Raw genomic sequence first — 16,731 nt, 5'->3', positions numbered from 1 at the left:
ACAACGAGCCACCAAAGTTTACCACTGAAAATGGGAAATGTTTTCAATTAAATTGTAACACATCACATACACAGACATGCAAGCCTCTCGACCAGAGTTACCTATTAGTCCTGATTATGCCTAGCACGGGTCAAGCATACACCTCATCTTCAGTAGAATGAATACATGTCTTCTTGCCCCGTCGTCTGGCTCAGTCTGTCTGTGTGTAACTGCAGGGTTAACTGATAGAGACAGTCTCTCTGCAACATCTTTCATCCCCCCCTCCCAGCCCCAATCCCAGGCAGCGTCCTCCCAGCCCAGCCCTGATCCCCTAACCAGATTACTGCTCCGCTCTACATGGGGGTGGAATAGAAAACCATTAAGGAGGTAGGAAACTAGACTACACTTTTCCCTTACCCTACATTCACTTCCCTTCATTCACTCATGATAGAGCTTTTTCCTTTTAAGAAGTGCCGTTTAAGAAGTGTAACTTTCATCTGAATTGTAACATTCTGTCATTAACAGTGCATGTTCAAATGTATAGCAAATAACACGTTTTCATATAAAACATTTTAAAAAGACTATAGTAAGTGCCTATTACAGTAGGTGCTGCAAAGTAACAGGGTTATTTCTTAAGCCAGACATAAATCCCCTTGTGACAGGGGGAAAAGAAGATTGTTGTGTGCAACAGGGAGAGGCAATTGAGAAAATGAAAATGTATGGGTAACATGATTGACATGTTATGATCATACCCACTCAGTTTCCCACCACAAAACACCAGGAAATTACCAAAAAGAGTAGAACCAGCTCACATGCTTTTACTATATGATTTGACTATTGGATTCAATGTTAGGTTCAAAGTTTCTTTTTAAAATATATATTTTGTAAGGAATAGATTCAGCACATTAAAACAAGAGTTTAGTTCACATGACTGAATTATGTTAAAATGAGGGACAGACGTAGATGAATCAATAATCACATAAAACAAATAATAATCTTCAGAAATGACTGTCAGAGCATCTAGGGCTTTACAATGATGGTGAAATGTTGGAATTAAGTGGGTTCAAATCTTCCTAGAAATGACACAGGGTTGACAGAGGGACTTGTGAATTTGCTGAATTTTGCAAATGTATTGAATTCTCTATGTGGTCTATATAAAAGGTCACTTAATTTATAGAACAGGCTTTTAAAATGCCATATTGGTGCACAATTTCTACTGAAAAATATCATAGGTACGCAAAAGGCACCCATTTTGTGGAAGGACCTCTGTGTCATCATCTAGTTGAGTGGCTAGGACTGTAGAGAGGTGGCATGGGACTGTTGGGAGGTAGCATGGGACTGTAGGGAGGTAGCGTGGACTGTAGGGAGGTAGCGTGGACTGTAGGGAGGTAGCGTGGACTGTAGGGAGGTAGCGTGGACTGTAGGGAGGTAGCGTGGACTGTAGGGAGGTAGCGTGGACTGTAGGGAGATAGCGTGGACTGTAGGGAGGTAGCATGGACTGTAGGGAGGTAGCATGGACTGTAGGGAGGTAGCATGGACTGTAGGGAGGTAGCATGGACTGTAGGGAGGTAGCATGGACTGTAGGGAGGTAGCGTGGACTGTAGGGAGGTAGCGTGGACTGTAGGGAGGTAGCGTGGACTGTAGGGAGGTGGCGTGGACTGTAGGGAGGTAGCGTGGACTGTAGGGAGGTAGCGTGGACTGTAGGGAGGTAGCGTGGACTGTAGGGAGGTAGCGTGGACTGTAGGGAGGTAGAGTAGACTGTAGGGAGGTAGCGTAGACTGCAGGGAGGTGGCATGGACTGCAGGGAGGTGGCATGGACTGTAGAGAGGTGGCATAGACTGTAGGGAGGTGGCATAGAATGTAGAGAGGTGGCATAGAATGTAGAGAGGTGGCATAGAATGTAGAGAGGTGGCATAGACTGTAGGGAGGTGGCATAGAATGTAGAGAGGTGGCATAGAATGTAGAGAGGTGGCATAGACTGTAGGGAGGTGGCATAGAATGTAGAGAGGTGGCATAGAATGTAGAGAGGTGGCATAGACTGTAGGGAGGTGGCATAGAATGTAGAGAGGTGGCATAGACTGTAGAGAGGTGGCATAGACTGTAGGGAGGTGGCATAGACTGTAGAGAGGTGGCATGGGACTGTAGGGAGGTGGCATGGGACTGTAGGGAGGTGGCATGGGACTGTAGGGAGGTGGCATGGGACTGTAGGGAGGTGGCATGGGACTGTAGGGAGGTGGCATGGGACTGTAGGGAGGTAGCATGGGACTGTAGGGAGGTGGCATGGGACTGTAGGGAGATAGCATGGGACTGTAGGGAGGTGGCATGGGACTGTAGGGATGTAGCATGGGACTGTAGGGAGGTGGCATGGGACTGTAGGGAGGTGGCATGGGACTGTAGTGAGGTGGCATGGGACTGTAGGGAGGTAGCATGGGACTGTAGGGAGGTAGCATGGGACTGTAGGGAGGTAGCATGGGACTGTAGGGAGGTGGCATGGGACTGTAGGGAGGTAGCATGGGACTGTAGGGAGGTAGCATGGGACTGTAGGGAGGTAGCATGGGACTGTAGGGAGGTGGCATGGGACTGTAGGGAGGTGGCACAGACTGTAGGGAGGTGGCACATACTGTAGAGAGGTGGCATAGACTGTAGGGAGGTGGCATAGACTCTAGAGAGGTGGCACGGACTGTAGACAGTTGGCACAGACTGTAGACAGTTGGCACAGACTGTAGACAGTTGTCATAGACTGTAGGGAGGTGGCATGGACTGTAGGGAGGTGGCATGGACTGTAGGGAGGTGGCATGGACTGTAGGGAGGTGTCATGGACTGTAGGGAGGTGGCATGGACTGTAGGGAGGTGGCATGGACTGTAGGGAGGTGGGAGGTGGCATGGACTGTAGGGAGGTGGCATGGACTGTAGGGAGATGGCATGGACTGTAGGGAGGTAGCATGGGACTGTAGGGAGGTGGCATGGACTGTAGGGAGGTGGCATGGACTGTAGGGAGGTGGGAGGTGGCATGGACTGTAGGGAGGTGGCATGGACTGTAGGGAGATGGCATGGACTGTAGGGAGGTGGGAGGTGGCATGGACTGTAGGGAGGTGGGATGGACTGTAGGGAGGTGGCATGGACTGTAGGGAGATGGCATGGACTGTAGGGAGGTGGCATGGACTGTAGGGAGGTGGGATGGACTGTAGGGAGGTGGCATGGACTGTAGGGAGATGGCATGGACTGTAGGGAGGTGGCATGGACTGTAGGGAGATGGCATGGACTGTAGGGAGGTGGCATTGACTGTAGGGAGGTGGCATGGACTGTAGGGAGGTGGCATGGACTGTAGGGAGATGGGATGGACTGTAGGAAGGTGGCATGGACTGTAGGGAGGTGGAATGGACTGTAGGGAGGTGGCATGAACTGTAGGGAGGTGTCATGGACTGTAGGGAGGTGGCATGGACTGTAGGGAGGTGGCATGGACTGTAGGGAGGTGGTATGGACTGTAGGGAGGTGTCATGGACTGTAGGGAGGTGGCATGGACTGTAGGGAGGTGGCATGGACTGTAGGGAGGTAGCATGGACTGTAGGGAGGTGTCATGGACTGTAGGGAGGTGTCATGGACTGTAGGGAGGTGTCATGGACTGTAGGGAGGTGGAATGGACTGTAGGGAGGTGTCATGGACTGTAGGGAGGTGGCATGGACTGTAGGGAGGTGGCATGGACTGTAGGGAGGTGGGAGGTGGCATGGACTGTAGGGAGGTGGCATGGACTGTAGGGAGATGGCATGGACTGTAGGGAGGTAGCATGGGACTGTATGGAGGTGGCATGGACTGTAGGGAGGTGGCATGGACTGTAGGGAGGTGGGAGGTGGCATGGACTGTAGGGAGGTGGCATGGACTGTAGGGAGATGGCATGGACTGTAGGGAGGTGGGAGGTGGCATGGACTGTAGGGAGGTGGGATGGACTCTAGAGAGGTGGCACGGACTGTAGACAGTTGGCACAGACTGTAGACAGTTGGCACAGACTGTAGACAGTTGTCATAGACTGTAGGGAGGTGGCATGGACTGTAGGGAGGTGGCATGGACTGTAGGGAGGTGGCATGGACTGTAGGGAGGTGGCATGGACTGTAGGGAGGTGTCATGGACTGTAGGGAGGTGGCATGGACTGTAGGGAGGTGGCATGGACTGTAGGGAGGTGGGAGGTGGCATGGACTGTAGGGAGGTGGCATGGACTGTAGGGAGATGGCATGGACTGTAGGGAGGTAGCATGGGACTGTAGGGAGGTGGCATGGACTGTAGGGAGGTGGCATGGACTGTAGGGAGGTGGGAGGTGGCATGGACTGTAGGGAGGTGGCATGGACTGTAGGGAGATGGCATGGACTGTAGGGAGGTGGGAGGTGGCATGGACTGTAGGGAGGTGGGATGGACTGTAGGGAGGTGGCATGGACTGTAGGGAGATGGCATGGACTGTAGGGAGGTGGCATGGACTGTAGGGAGGTGGCATGGACTGTAGGGAGGTGGGAGGTGGCATGGACTGTAGGGAGGTGGCATGGACTGTAGGGAGATGGCATGGACTGTAGGGAGGTAGCATGGGACTGTAGGGAGGTGGCATGGACTGTAGGGAGGTGGCATGGACTGTAGGGAGGTGGGAGGTGGCATGGACTGTAGGGAGGTGGCATGGACTGTAGGGAGATGGCATGGACTGTAGGGAGGTGGGAGGTGGCATGGACTGTAGGGAGGTGGGATGGACTGTAGGGAGGTGGCATGGACTGTAGGGAGATGGCATGGACTGTAGGGAGGTGGCATGGACTGTAGGGAGGTGGCATGGACTGTAGGGAGATGGCATGAACTGTAGGGAGGTGGCATGGACTGTAGGGAGATGGCATGGACTGTAGGGAGGTGGCATTGACTGTAGGGAGGTGGCATGGACTGTAGGGAGGTGGCATGGACTGTAGGGAGATGGGATGGACTGTAGGAAGGTGGCATGGACTGTAGGGAGGTGGAATGGACTGTAGGGAGGTGGCATGAACTGTAGGGAGGTGTCATGGACTGTAGGGAGGTGGCATGGACTGTAGGGAGGTGGCATGGACTGTAGGGAGGTGGTATGGACTGTAGGGAGGTGTCATGGACTGTAGGGAGGTGGCATGGACTGTAGGGATGTGGCATGGACTGTAGGGAGGTAGCATGGACTGTAGGGAGGTGTCATGGACTGTAGGGAGGTGTCATGGACTGTAGGGAGGTGTCATGGACTGTAGGGAGGTGTCATGGACTGTAGGGAGGTGGCATGGACTGTAGGGAGGTGGCATGGACTGTAGGGAGGTAGCATGGACTGTAGGGAGGTGTCATGGACTGTAGGGAGGTGTCATGGACTGTAGGGAGGTGGCATGGACTGTAGGGAGGTGGCATGGACTGTAGGGAGGTGTCATGGACTGTAGGGAGGTAGCATGGACTGTAGGGAGGTAGCATGGACTGTAGGGAGGTGGCATGGACTGTAGGGAGGTAGCATGGACTGTAGGGAGATGGGATGGACTGTAGGGAGGTGGCATGGACTGTAGGGAGGTGGAATGGACTGTAGGGAGGTAGCATGGACTGTAGGGAGATGGGATGGACTGTAGGGAGGTGGCATGGACTGTAGGGAGGTGGAATGGACTGTAGGGAGGTGCAGAGATAAATCTCAGGAGGGATGGGGCATAGAGAGAATGAAGTGCCCAGTGCAGCTCCCTCCCTCTCGGTCTGTTTCTCATACCCTACAAGGACACTCTTTGTTTGATAAACACCATATCCGCCCTGCTCGCTCTCTCTCTCTCCCTCCCTCCCTCTCACGCTCTTATTAGGCACATGAGGCACTTGCTTTTAGGGGCAAAGCAAGTGCTTTGTGACAACAATGATACATTTAAAAAATAAAAAGAATAGAATTAAGTATGACATTTTAAGGCAAGAGGAAAACCATGACTGTTCAACTTATAGTCGTACATTTATTGATAGCTTTTAAAGGCATCACATGCAAAACTCAGGTTTGACACATGTTACAGTCATTTAAAGTCCTACTCCAGTCTCCTTTTCACCTCATTTAACATCTGATTTACTTAACAAAAGGCACACCTCAATAGGTGGTCCAGGTATGACATGTCATGGCACAAGTGGGGGGGCTTTCCTTTTTTGTTCTCTATTGCTCCTCTGTTGTTCGTCAAGCAAGTGGGGAGGCCGATGACATCACATCAGACCATCTCCTTAAATGCCCTATTCCTTGAAGTTTGCAGTTGTGTCAAAAAAGATGCTTTGATGAAAATATATATGTTTTACCCTTCAGTGTGTACTGTACACATTACTGTATTTATACTTGGGTTACTGTGTTTCAATTGGATAAGTCAAAAAATTTGCTGTAGTGTGTCTTTAACCCTGCGTTTCTGCCAGGACAGGGGGAGTGGAGTGTTACAGTACCTTGAATGAGGATCCAGAAGTGAGGCTGGAGGGGGTCTTGAAGGGGGTCGCTCTCAGACCCATGGTCAACTCTGCCAGGGAGAGAGAGAGAGAGCCATACAGTGAGAGACTTACATGGAGCTGAAGTGTCAAAAGCTCTATAAAACAATGTCACAGCACACCACCAGTGTTTAACCATAAATAATTACATGTTAAATGGATTCAAGTCCCTAAAGCATATGTTTTTGTATATTGTACATGATGATGTGAATATGGCTCTGAGTGTCCATGAGGGGACCATCCCTCACTTACATAAGCCGTCATGGTGCCTTCCTGAGCCATTTACTTCATATAATATTCTTATCTTGTATTATTTCTTATTGTTGTTGCATTGTTCAGAAGGAACCTGCGAGTAAGCATGTTGTTGGACGGAGTATACCATGTGTATCCCGTGCATATGACTAATAAAACTTTAAATGGTGTCATAAAGGATGGTAGTGAGTCACACTATGGACCCCGTCACCGCTAATACAAACACCCATGTTCCATCTTTCTCTGCACACATACAATGTCATGTGACCTGTGCACCAACACCAACAAACAGTAAACTGGGGACCAACATAATACGTTTTTTTCTGGATCAAAAAGGGGCTTAGGTGGTTGGGTGTGGCAGGGGGGCGTGGTAATGGGCACGGTCAGCCCGGTGGAGAACATCTTAGAGGCCTCCACCTTGGCAGTGTAGGGAAATGCTTTAATATTTAAGCCAATTACCTGCCATTCTCAAAATTTCTCCATGAAGATGAAGAGAAATAGTTTCAGTTTTAAAGCACATTTTCTGCAATCCTACACATTTTCTCATAGAGCAGAGAGAGAAAATGTTGCCGTTTTATAGTTAATTTCCTGCAATTCTATGCATTTTGACATGGCTAATGCTGTGTTCCTTTGTTCAAACATAATCAAATCAATACGGCTAAATTCAATGTTTTGGCAATTTTAAATTCTCCCTGACTGTCTAGCTTTTATTTAGATGATTGATAGTATTCTAATATTATATTTATATATACAAACAATATATAGATAAGTTCATTAAGCGTTTTTCCATTCCGAAAATGAATTTTAAAAAATTACAGTGCATTCGTAAAATATTCAGAACGTAACAACATTTTGTTACATTACAGCCTTATTCTAAAATTGATTCAATTGTTTTTCCCCCATAACGACAAAGAAAAAACAGGTTTTTAGACATTTTTGCAAAGTTATAAAAACAAATGAAATAACACATTTACATAGGTATTCAGACCCTTTACTCAGTACTTTGTTAAAAGCACCTTTGGCAGCGATTACAGCCTTGCGTCTTCTTGGGAATGATGCTACAAGTTTGGCACACCTCTATTTGGGGAGTTTCTCCCATTATTCTCTGCAGATCCTCTCAAGCTCTGTCAGGTTACGACGCACAGCTATTTTCAGGTCTCTCCAGATATGTTAGATAGGGTTCAAGTCTGGGCCCTGGCTGGCCCACTCAGAGACTTGTCTTGAAGCCACTCCTGGATTGTCTTGGCTGTGTGCTTAGGGTTGTTTTCATGTTAGAAGGTGAACCTGTGTGCTTAGGGTTATTATCCTGTTGGAAGGTGGACCTTCGTCCCAGTCTGAGGTCCTAAGTGCTCTTGAGCAGGTTTTCATCAAGGATCTCTCTGTACTTTGCTCCGTTTATCTTTCTCTCAATCCTGACTAGTCTTCCAGTCCCTGCCAATGAAAGACATCCCCACAGCATGATGCTGCCACCACCATGCTTCACCGTAGGGATGGTACCAGGTTTCCTCCAGACATGACGCTTGGGATTCAGGCCAAAGACTTCAATCTTGGTTTCATCAGACCAGAGAATCTTGTTTTTCATGGTTTGAGAGTCTTTCAGTGCCTTTGGCAAACTCCATGTGGGCTGTTATGTGCCTTTTAGGGTTAGCGAAAGGGGGATACCTAGTCAGTTATACAACTGAATGCATTCAAATTAAATGGGTCTTCCGCATTTAACCCAACCCCTCTGAATCAGAGAGGTGCGGGGGCCTGCCATAATCGACATCCACGTCTTCGGCACGCAGGGAACAGTGGGTTAACTGCCTTGCTCAGGGGCAGAACGACAGATTTGTACCTGGTCAGCTCGGGGATTCGATCCAGCAACTTTTTGTTTACTGACCCAATGCTCTAACCACTAGGCTACCTGCTTTTACTGAGGAGTGGCTTCTGTCTTGATTTTTGCTCTGACATACACTGTCAACTGTGGGACCTTATATAGACAGGTGAGTACCTTTGCAAATCATGTCCAATCAATTTAATTTACCACAGGTAGACTGCAATCAAGTTGTAGAAACATAAAGGATGATCAATGGAGCTCAATTTTGAGTCTCTTAGCAAAGGGTCTGAATACTTATGTAAATAAGGTATTTCCGTAATTTTTTATTTGAATACATTTGCAAAAATGTCTAAAACCCAGTTTTTTCTCTTTGTCATTATGGGGTTTTGTCTGTAGATTGATGAGGAAAACAATGAATTTAATCAATTTTAGAATAAGGCTGTAACGTAACAAAATGTAGAAAAGTCAAGGGGTCTGAATACTTCCCGAATGCACTGTATATATTTGTACACTGTTTTACACATAAGACAGCAGCTATGTCAATTTAACCACATCTGTAAAACAGAAGTGCCTGTTTGATCCATTCCAGTGTTCTGTACTGTACACTCAGGACTGTTGTTAGGAGCTGCTGGGTGAACACAAGACATTCTCCAAACCGGTCTTCAGTCAGTGGCAGGGAGCTTCCAAAAAAGGAACCCAAAGGCATTAGAGCAAAATTGGGCTTAACGCCAGCCTCTTGAAGAAGCCCAGTGGAGCTGTCAGAGGGTCTGGGAGGAGGGAGATGAGGCGAGGGGGCTAATCAGAGTCTGACTGGGTGCTGTAATAGTCCTGCTCCAGGCAGGGTCTTAAGTAAACTGTTTGGGTTGGAGGTCCTAGTGGTTGGAAAGTGCTGGAGCACAAGACTGGTTGTTTGGACAGATGTCGACAGCAGCTGTGAACAGGCCGCTTCTGAGACACATCAAAACACTAACATACACATACACAAAAAGATGAACAGAAACATACACAGACAAGTAGGTGTCCAGCTCAGACTTCATACTGTACGTATTAGGAAGGTGGATATTGCTTGTCTGCTTGCCGCTAACAATAGCAGGCTTGTAATTGCGCATGCATGTTGCAGATGGCTAGTTGAACGGTTGAAAATCTTAACTGAGATAATGCTGAAACATATTTTAATTTGCGCTGAAAACAAAATGATGGAAATGTTACCTTGCAAATTCATGGTGTGAAATAGGCTTTTAGAAGTGCAGTCTTTATTTTATTGCTTATTATTATTATCGTTAATACAGTCTTTAATTTATTGCTTATTAATATCGTTAAGTCTTTATTTTTTTACTTACTATTATCGTTAATACAGTCTATTTTGTGTTACTTATTATTATTGTTAATACAGTCTCTATTGTATTACTTATTATTATCGTTAATACAGTCTTTATTTTTTACTTATTATTATTGTTAATACAGTCTTTATTTTTTTTATTACTTATTATTATTGTTAACAGTCTTTATTGTATTACTTATTATTAATACAGTCTTTATTTTTTATTTTTTACTTATTATTATTGTTAATACAGTCTTTATTGTATTACTTATTATTATCGTTAATACAGTCTTTATTGTATTACTTATTATTATCGTTAATACAGTCTTTATTTTATTACTTATTATTATCGTTAATACAGTCTTTGGTGTGCTTATCAATGCACAAGCACCTTTTCCCCCACGCATATCAATATATATTTTTAAGTGTTACATTGTGTGAAGTTTACTAAATGTGTAAAGTGATATATTTTAACATGTAAAAAAAAAAAAAAAATAGTTTATAAAATATTTAATCAATGGTCAGAATCCGATTTCATTGGTCCTCAACTCTCGGCTCAGTCATTTCATTCAGGGTAAGTGAAGTTCGCCGCAAGTATAGAGACAAAGTAGAATCTCAATTCAACGGCTCAGACACAAGAGGTATGTGGCAGGGTCTACAGTCAATCACGGATTACAAAAAGAAAACCATCCCAGTCACAGACCAGGATGTCTTGCTCCCAGGCAGACTAAATAACTTTTTTGCCCGCTTTGAGGACAAATACAGTGCCACTGACACGGCCCGCAACTAAAACATGCGGACTCTTCTTCACTGCAGCCGACGTGAGGAAAACATTTAAACGTGTCAACCCTCGCAAGTCTGCAGGCCCAGACCCTGGGTCTCGACCCCGCCCTGTGCAACTGGGTACTGGACTTCCTGACGGGCCACCCCCAGGTGGTGAGGGTAGGCAACAACATTTCCACCCCGCTGATCCTCAACACTGGGGCCCCACAAGGGTGCGTTCTGAGCCCTCTCCTGTACTCCCTGTTCACCCACGACTGCGTGGCCACGCACGCCTCCAAATCAATCATCAAGTTTGCGGACGACACAACAGTGGTAGGCTTGATTACCAACAACGACGAGACGGCCTACAGAGAGGAGGTGAGGGCCCTCTCGGAGTGTGGTGTCAGGAAAATAACCTCACACTCAACGTCAACAAAACTAAGGAGATGATTGTGGACTTCAGGAAACAGCAGAGGGAACACCCCCCTATCCACATTGATGGGACAGTAGTGGAGAGGGTAGTAAGTTTTAAGTTCCTCGGCATACACATCACAGACAAACTGAAATGGTCCACCCACACAGACAGCATCGTGAAGAAGGCGCAGCAGCGCCTCTTCAACCTCAGGAGGCTGAAGAAATTCAGCTTGTCACCAAAAGCACTCACAAACTTCTAGATGCACAATTGAGAGCATCCTGTCGGGCTGTATCACCGCCTGGTACGGCAACTGCTCCGCCCACAACCGTAAGGCTCTCCAGAGGGTAGTGAGGTCTGCACAACGCATCACCGGGGGCAAACTACCTGCCCTCCAGGACACCTACACCACCCGATGTCACAGGAAGGCCATAAAGATCATCAAGGACAACAACCACCCGAGCCACTGCCTGTTCACCCCGCTATCATCCAGAAGGCGAGGTCAGTACAGGTGCATCAAAGCTGGGACCGAGAGACTGAAAAACAGCTTCTATCTCAAGGCCATCAGACTGTTAAACAGCCACCACTAACATTGAGTGGCTGCTGCCAACACACTGACTCAACTCCAGCCACTTTAATAATGGGAATTGATGGGTAATTATGTAAAATATATCACTAGCCACTTTAAACAATGCTACCTAATATTATGTTTACATACCCTACATTATTCATCTCATATGTATATACTGTACTCTATATCATCTTTATGTAATACATGTATCACTAGCCACTTTAACTATGCCACTTTGTTTACATACTCATCTCATATGTATATACTGCACTCAATACCATCTACTGTATCTTGCCTATGCCGCTCTGTACCATCACTCACTCATATATCTTTATGTACATATTCTTATCCCCTTACACTTGTGTCTATAAGGTATTAGTTTTGGAATTGTTAGCTAGATTACTTGTTGGTTATTACTGCATTGTCGGAACTAGAAGCACAAGCATTTCGCTACACTCGCATTAACATCTGCTAACCATGTGTATGTGACAAATAAAATTTGATTAGATTTGATTTGAGTTAGCCTGCCCCGAAGCAGGTTAGTTCTGAAGGAGTTCTTGCCATAGAACTTCACCTGGCTAAAAGGTGAGCCACTTTCATATGACTGGTTATCCCAAGTTGAACTGAGAGTTGACTAACGTCACCTTGCCAACTCCTCAAAACCTGCTTCGTAGGATACCCCTCAGGAGTAGGATAAAGCGATAACACCTGTTTTCAACGTTTGTGTTGACAATGTATGCCCAAGTACTAGAGTACAGTGTGAGTGTTTGTTTGGCATTTACAGAGTGGTATACAGACCATAGTCTGTTGTGGATGTCGCCAACTCTGCAGGAATGCAACAGAAAGACTACAGTGTATTGTGCTGTTAGACCATACAGTTTACTCAATAATTGCCCATTGTTGTGTGTCCTTGATCCCATACCACCCTCCAACCCCCTCCACCTCCACACAGCGTGCCTGCCCATCATAGAGACAATGCTGCTCGTCCACAGCAGAACCCTGCTCCCACACACACACACACACTCCCTGGCCCTAACCCTGGCCCTGGTCTGTCCCCAGCCTGGGGTTCAGCCCTGCTGACTTACCCATACAAATGCATTCCATTTCTATGGACTGACCCCTGTCCCTGATCTCAAGGCTGATATTAGCATGCAGAGGTGGAGCTGGGACAGAACAGGAAACATCCAGTATCTACAATTTGTAAGTCGCTCTGGATAAGAGCGTCTGCTAAATGACTTAAATGTAATGTAATGTACACAATCTGTCTCCACAAACAGACACAGTGCCTATGATCTGCTGCAGTACACTGGGCTGAAGGGGTGAAAAATGGCTCCACTGTTAATGTTTTCTGATCTATTCTAAGATTTAAAAGGGAGAAAAAGATTTAAAGGCAAGTCTATGACTGATGTAGGCTCAAGGCACTCAGTCCGCCTGGTACCACTGGTAACGCATCATTTCAAATATCAACTTCTGTTTTTGGATTTAACACAAATCTATCAAAAGCTATGGTCTGTACATATAAAGAATCTGGAACCAGAAGTCTATCTAGCATCCATTAGGCAGTGCTCCTACCTGCTCTCTGTCCCAGGGAGTTGGTGGTGATGCGTTGGGCAATGGGGGTCATGGAGGCCAGGTTGCCTCTAGAGGAAGAGGAGGAGGAGCAGGAGGAGGAGGAGGTGATGGTGCGTCCATCTTTGATCTCGATAGTTAGGAAGGTCTTCATGTCGGGGTCTGCCTCTCCCTGGTTCCCTGGGGTCTTGTCTTCCTTTGAGATGCCCGAGGAGTGCTGCAGCTTTTTAGCCGGCTGCTTCGCCCCGCCTACAGTGCTCATGGATTGAGCAGCGGTTTGCAGATCTTTGGTGGCCACGCCCCCTGGCTGAATTGTGCCCTGGCATTGGACAAGGTTCTCTGAGGAGGAGGAAGATGAAGAGTACGATGTAGAACCTACATGGGGTCTCCCGTGCCTGTCTGTAAGGGATCTGATGGATACTGCTGTGGTCATTGCTGTTTGGTTGACTGGCCCTGCTGCTCGTCCCTCACTCAGCTCGGTGGGTCTGCCTAGGATTCGGGCACTGGGGGCTGTCCCATTCCTTAGAGACTGAGAGCTCCTCTTCAGGAACGGGACACTGGGGCTTGGGCTGGGCTCTGTAAACTTACGCATACGGTCCCGCACAGAGTTAGCCCGGCCAAACGGGGCCAAGACAACCGGTTTCTTTTCAGGCACTGCAAAACACAGACAGCACATTAGTGGAAATGACTTACACACAGTAGCAAAGAACAGAGGACCACAGACACAGTTAAGTAATACAAACTCAGTAGTTAATTACCCAGCTCCCCGGTACAGCTGACACACAAAGACTGGAAACATTTCAAAGTCTTCAGCAGGGCAATATGACTAAAATCCCCAAAACTCAAAGCAGCACACTCACTGCCTTTGTCTCCTCATCCTAAAGCTCTCTACAAATCCCTTGATTTTATTTCCCTTCTCTCACACTCCCTCTCTCTCTCTCTCTTCCTTTTTCCAGCCCCCCTCCTTTTCTTCACTCGCCCTCCCTCATTCTCCCTCTTTTTCAGTGCATTTTTCAATGTCTAGGTTGCCTGAGTGTTTCTGGATTCCTGTTCCTTTATGTACAGTAAAATGATGGTCTGCTTTCATCACATATAGGGAAAAGCTACACACTCTTTTTTTTAGGGAAGCAGTTTCCTCCCGCTTAATAATCTCGATTTAGTGTGCTTGAGAATCAATCACAAGCTTTTAGGAGCCTGGGGCCACAGACAGGAGATTCTAAAGAAGCACTAGGGGCCGAAAGACAACGTCTCCCTTATGGAGGCAAAACATTTGCGGACACAGACCAGTGTTTACATGGTATAGAGAGTTAAAAGACATGCACACACACACACACACACACACACACACACACACACACACACACATACACATGATCCTGTGCACTCGTATCTTCCATATTCTATCTCTATCCTGTCCTCTATCGGTGCACCCCTGTATGAAAGGCCCTATACGGCCATGCTGGCCCCGGAAGGCTCCTTCGAATGGAAGCCATTCAACTGATAGGACTTAGGGAGCAGGGCGTCTTGATATTAGAGAAACAGCTATAACTCAGCAGCACCAAGGGCTTCCAGCTCACAGGTCCTCTGGTGTGATGTTATCAACACTGCCGGTGGAGTTTAACAGTAAAGCACAAGTAATGAGGCACACATCCTGGCTGGCTCCCACTTTAAATGTCAGGTTATTACATCTAGAGTTCCTTCAGAAAGTATAACATACCCCTTGACTTAATCCATATTTTGTTTTGTTACAAACTGAATTCAAAATGGATTAAATAGATGTTGTTTCTCACCCATCTACAAACAATACCCCATAATGACAAAATCAGGGCTGAGTATGTAAATATCTTCAAATTTGTTTCCTAACTCCCACATGATCAGACTGAGCATTCCAATGGCCAAAAGAGGCTCAGGGAAATAAATGATAAAAATATATATATTGGAGATATATCTCAGAAATATTTTAAAGACGCACTATGCAGAAATCGCTCTGCCATTTCCCGGTGGCTAAAATTCTAATAGTTCACTTAGTTACAGTTTCTGTGGCAAAACAAGCAAGTACAGAGTGTAGAGAATCATTGTACCATCTAAACCACTGAAATATCTTTTCTATAACCAAAAATATTGTATTTTGATTGAAGCTGGTGTCCAAAACCAAAATTGAAAGGCAAAAACAAAATGTAATAATGGTAAGTATAGAACTAGTGCACATAAAACAAATCTACCGCTTCTTAGATGAGAATGACATATATATATATAACACACATTTCTATGTGAATTTGGTCAGGTACTGACAAAAAAATAAACCGATTTTTACTGAGTTACAGTTCATATAAGGAAATCAGTCAATTTAAATAAATTAATGAGGCCCTAATCTATGGATTCCACACGACTGGGCAGGGGTGCAGCCATGGGTGAGACTTTAAATAATTATTTGACGATAACTAGTATAAACTATATCGATAATTGTGCACATTGTCCACCATTTCACCCTAACTATTAATTTACAAAGTTTACAGGACAAAAAAATCCATGATCTTATTCCAAATTTTGTTGTGTTACAGCCTGAATTCAAAATTCATTAAAAAAAAATCACACATCTACACACAATACCCCATGACAAAGTGAAAACATGTTTTTAGAAATTGTTGCAAATATATTTAAAATGAAATACAGAAATATCTCATTTACATAAGGACTCACACCCCTGAGTCAATACTTTGTAGAATAATCTTTTGCATCGATTACAGCTTTGAGTCGTCTTGAGTATGTTTGTATCAGCTTTGCATGTCTGGATTTGGGGATTTTCTCCCATTCTTCCTTGCAGATTTCCTCAAGCTCTGTTAAATTAGATGGGGAGCGGCAGTGAACAGCAATCTTCAAGTCTCTCCACAGATTTTCAATGGGATTCAAGTCTGGGCTTTGGCTGGGTCACTCAAGGTCTTTCACATTATTGTTCTGAAGCCATTCCAGTGTTGCTATGGCTGTATGGGGTCATTGTCCTGTTGGAACATAAATCTTTGCCCCAGTCTATGGTTGTTTGCACGCTGAAGCTGGTTCTCATCAATTCATTGTTCCCTCTCTTCTTACCAGTCTCCCAGTCCCTACTGCTGAAAAGCTTCCCCATAGCATGATGCTGCCACCACCATGCTTCACGGTAGGGATGGTGTTAGACGGGTGATAAGCTGTGCCTGGTTAATCTTTTGCCTTGTGCTCTCAAAGTCTTTCGCGTGCCTTTTTGCAAGCTGGTGCCTTTTTCTCAAGAGTGGCTTCCATCTGTCCAATCTCCCATAAAGCCCAGATTGGTGAAGTTCTGTAAAGCAGGGTTTCCCAAACTCGGTCCTGCCCCCCTGGCAGTACACAGCGGATTTATTACCAAGGCATCATCAAGCTTTGATTATCTGAATCAGCTGTGTAGTGCTAGGGCAAAAACTAAAACATGCACCGAGCAGGAAAACACTCTAAAGTTTCCAAAACGGTTAAAATAATGTATGTGAGTATAACAGAACTGATATGGCAGGCGAAAATCTGAGGAAAATCCAACCAGGAAGTACTATTATTTTGAAAGGCTGTTTTTCCATTGAATGCCTATC

General features: G+C 46.0%; 1 protein-coding gene across 6 annotated transcripts in view; it reads right to left on the bottom strand.

Annotated features, from left to right (window-relative positions):
• LOC115111638 (smoothelin-like) overlaps window positions 1-16,731 on the bottom strand; it is a 101,320-nt gene that overhangs the window by 22,180 nt on the left and 62,409 nt on the right. For all 6 annotated transcript variants that reach the window (XR_003860827.1, XM_029637904.2, XM_029637907.2 and 3 more), the window contains 2 exons: window positions 13,145-13,795; window positions 6,400-6,470 (listed from right to left, as the gene is read on the bottom strand). Coding sequence is in view for 5 of the 6 variants with exons in the window: in XM_029637904.2 (XP_029493764.1) it covers window positions 6,400-6,470; window positions 13,145-13,795 (722 nt within the window). In the remaining variant the exon portion in view is untranslated. The remainder of the gene's footprint in view (window positions 1-6,399; window positions 6,471-13,144; window positions 13,796-16,731) is intronic.

This window comes from Oncorhynchus nerka, linkage group LG27 (assembly GCF_034236695.1).
Source record: "Oncorhynchus nerka isolate Pitt River linkage group LG27, Oner_Uvic_2.0, whole genome shotgun sequence".
Classification (NCBI taxonomy): domain Eukaryota; kingdom Metazoa; phylum Chordata; class Actinopteri; order Salmoniformes; family Salmonidae; genus Oncorhynchus; species Oncorhynchus nerka.
This window is presented reverse-complemented; position numbering and strand designations above follow the sequence as displayed.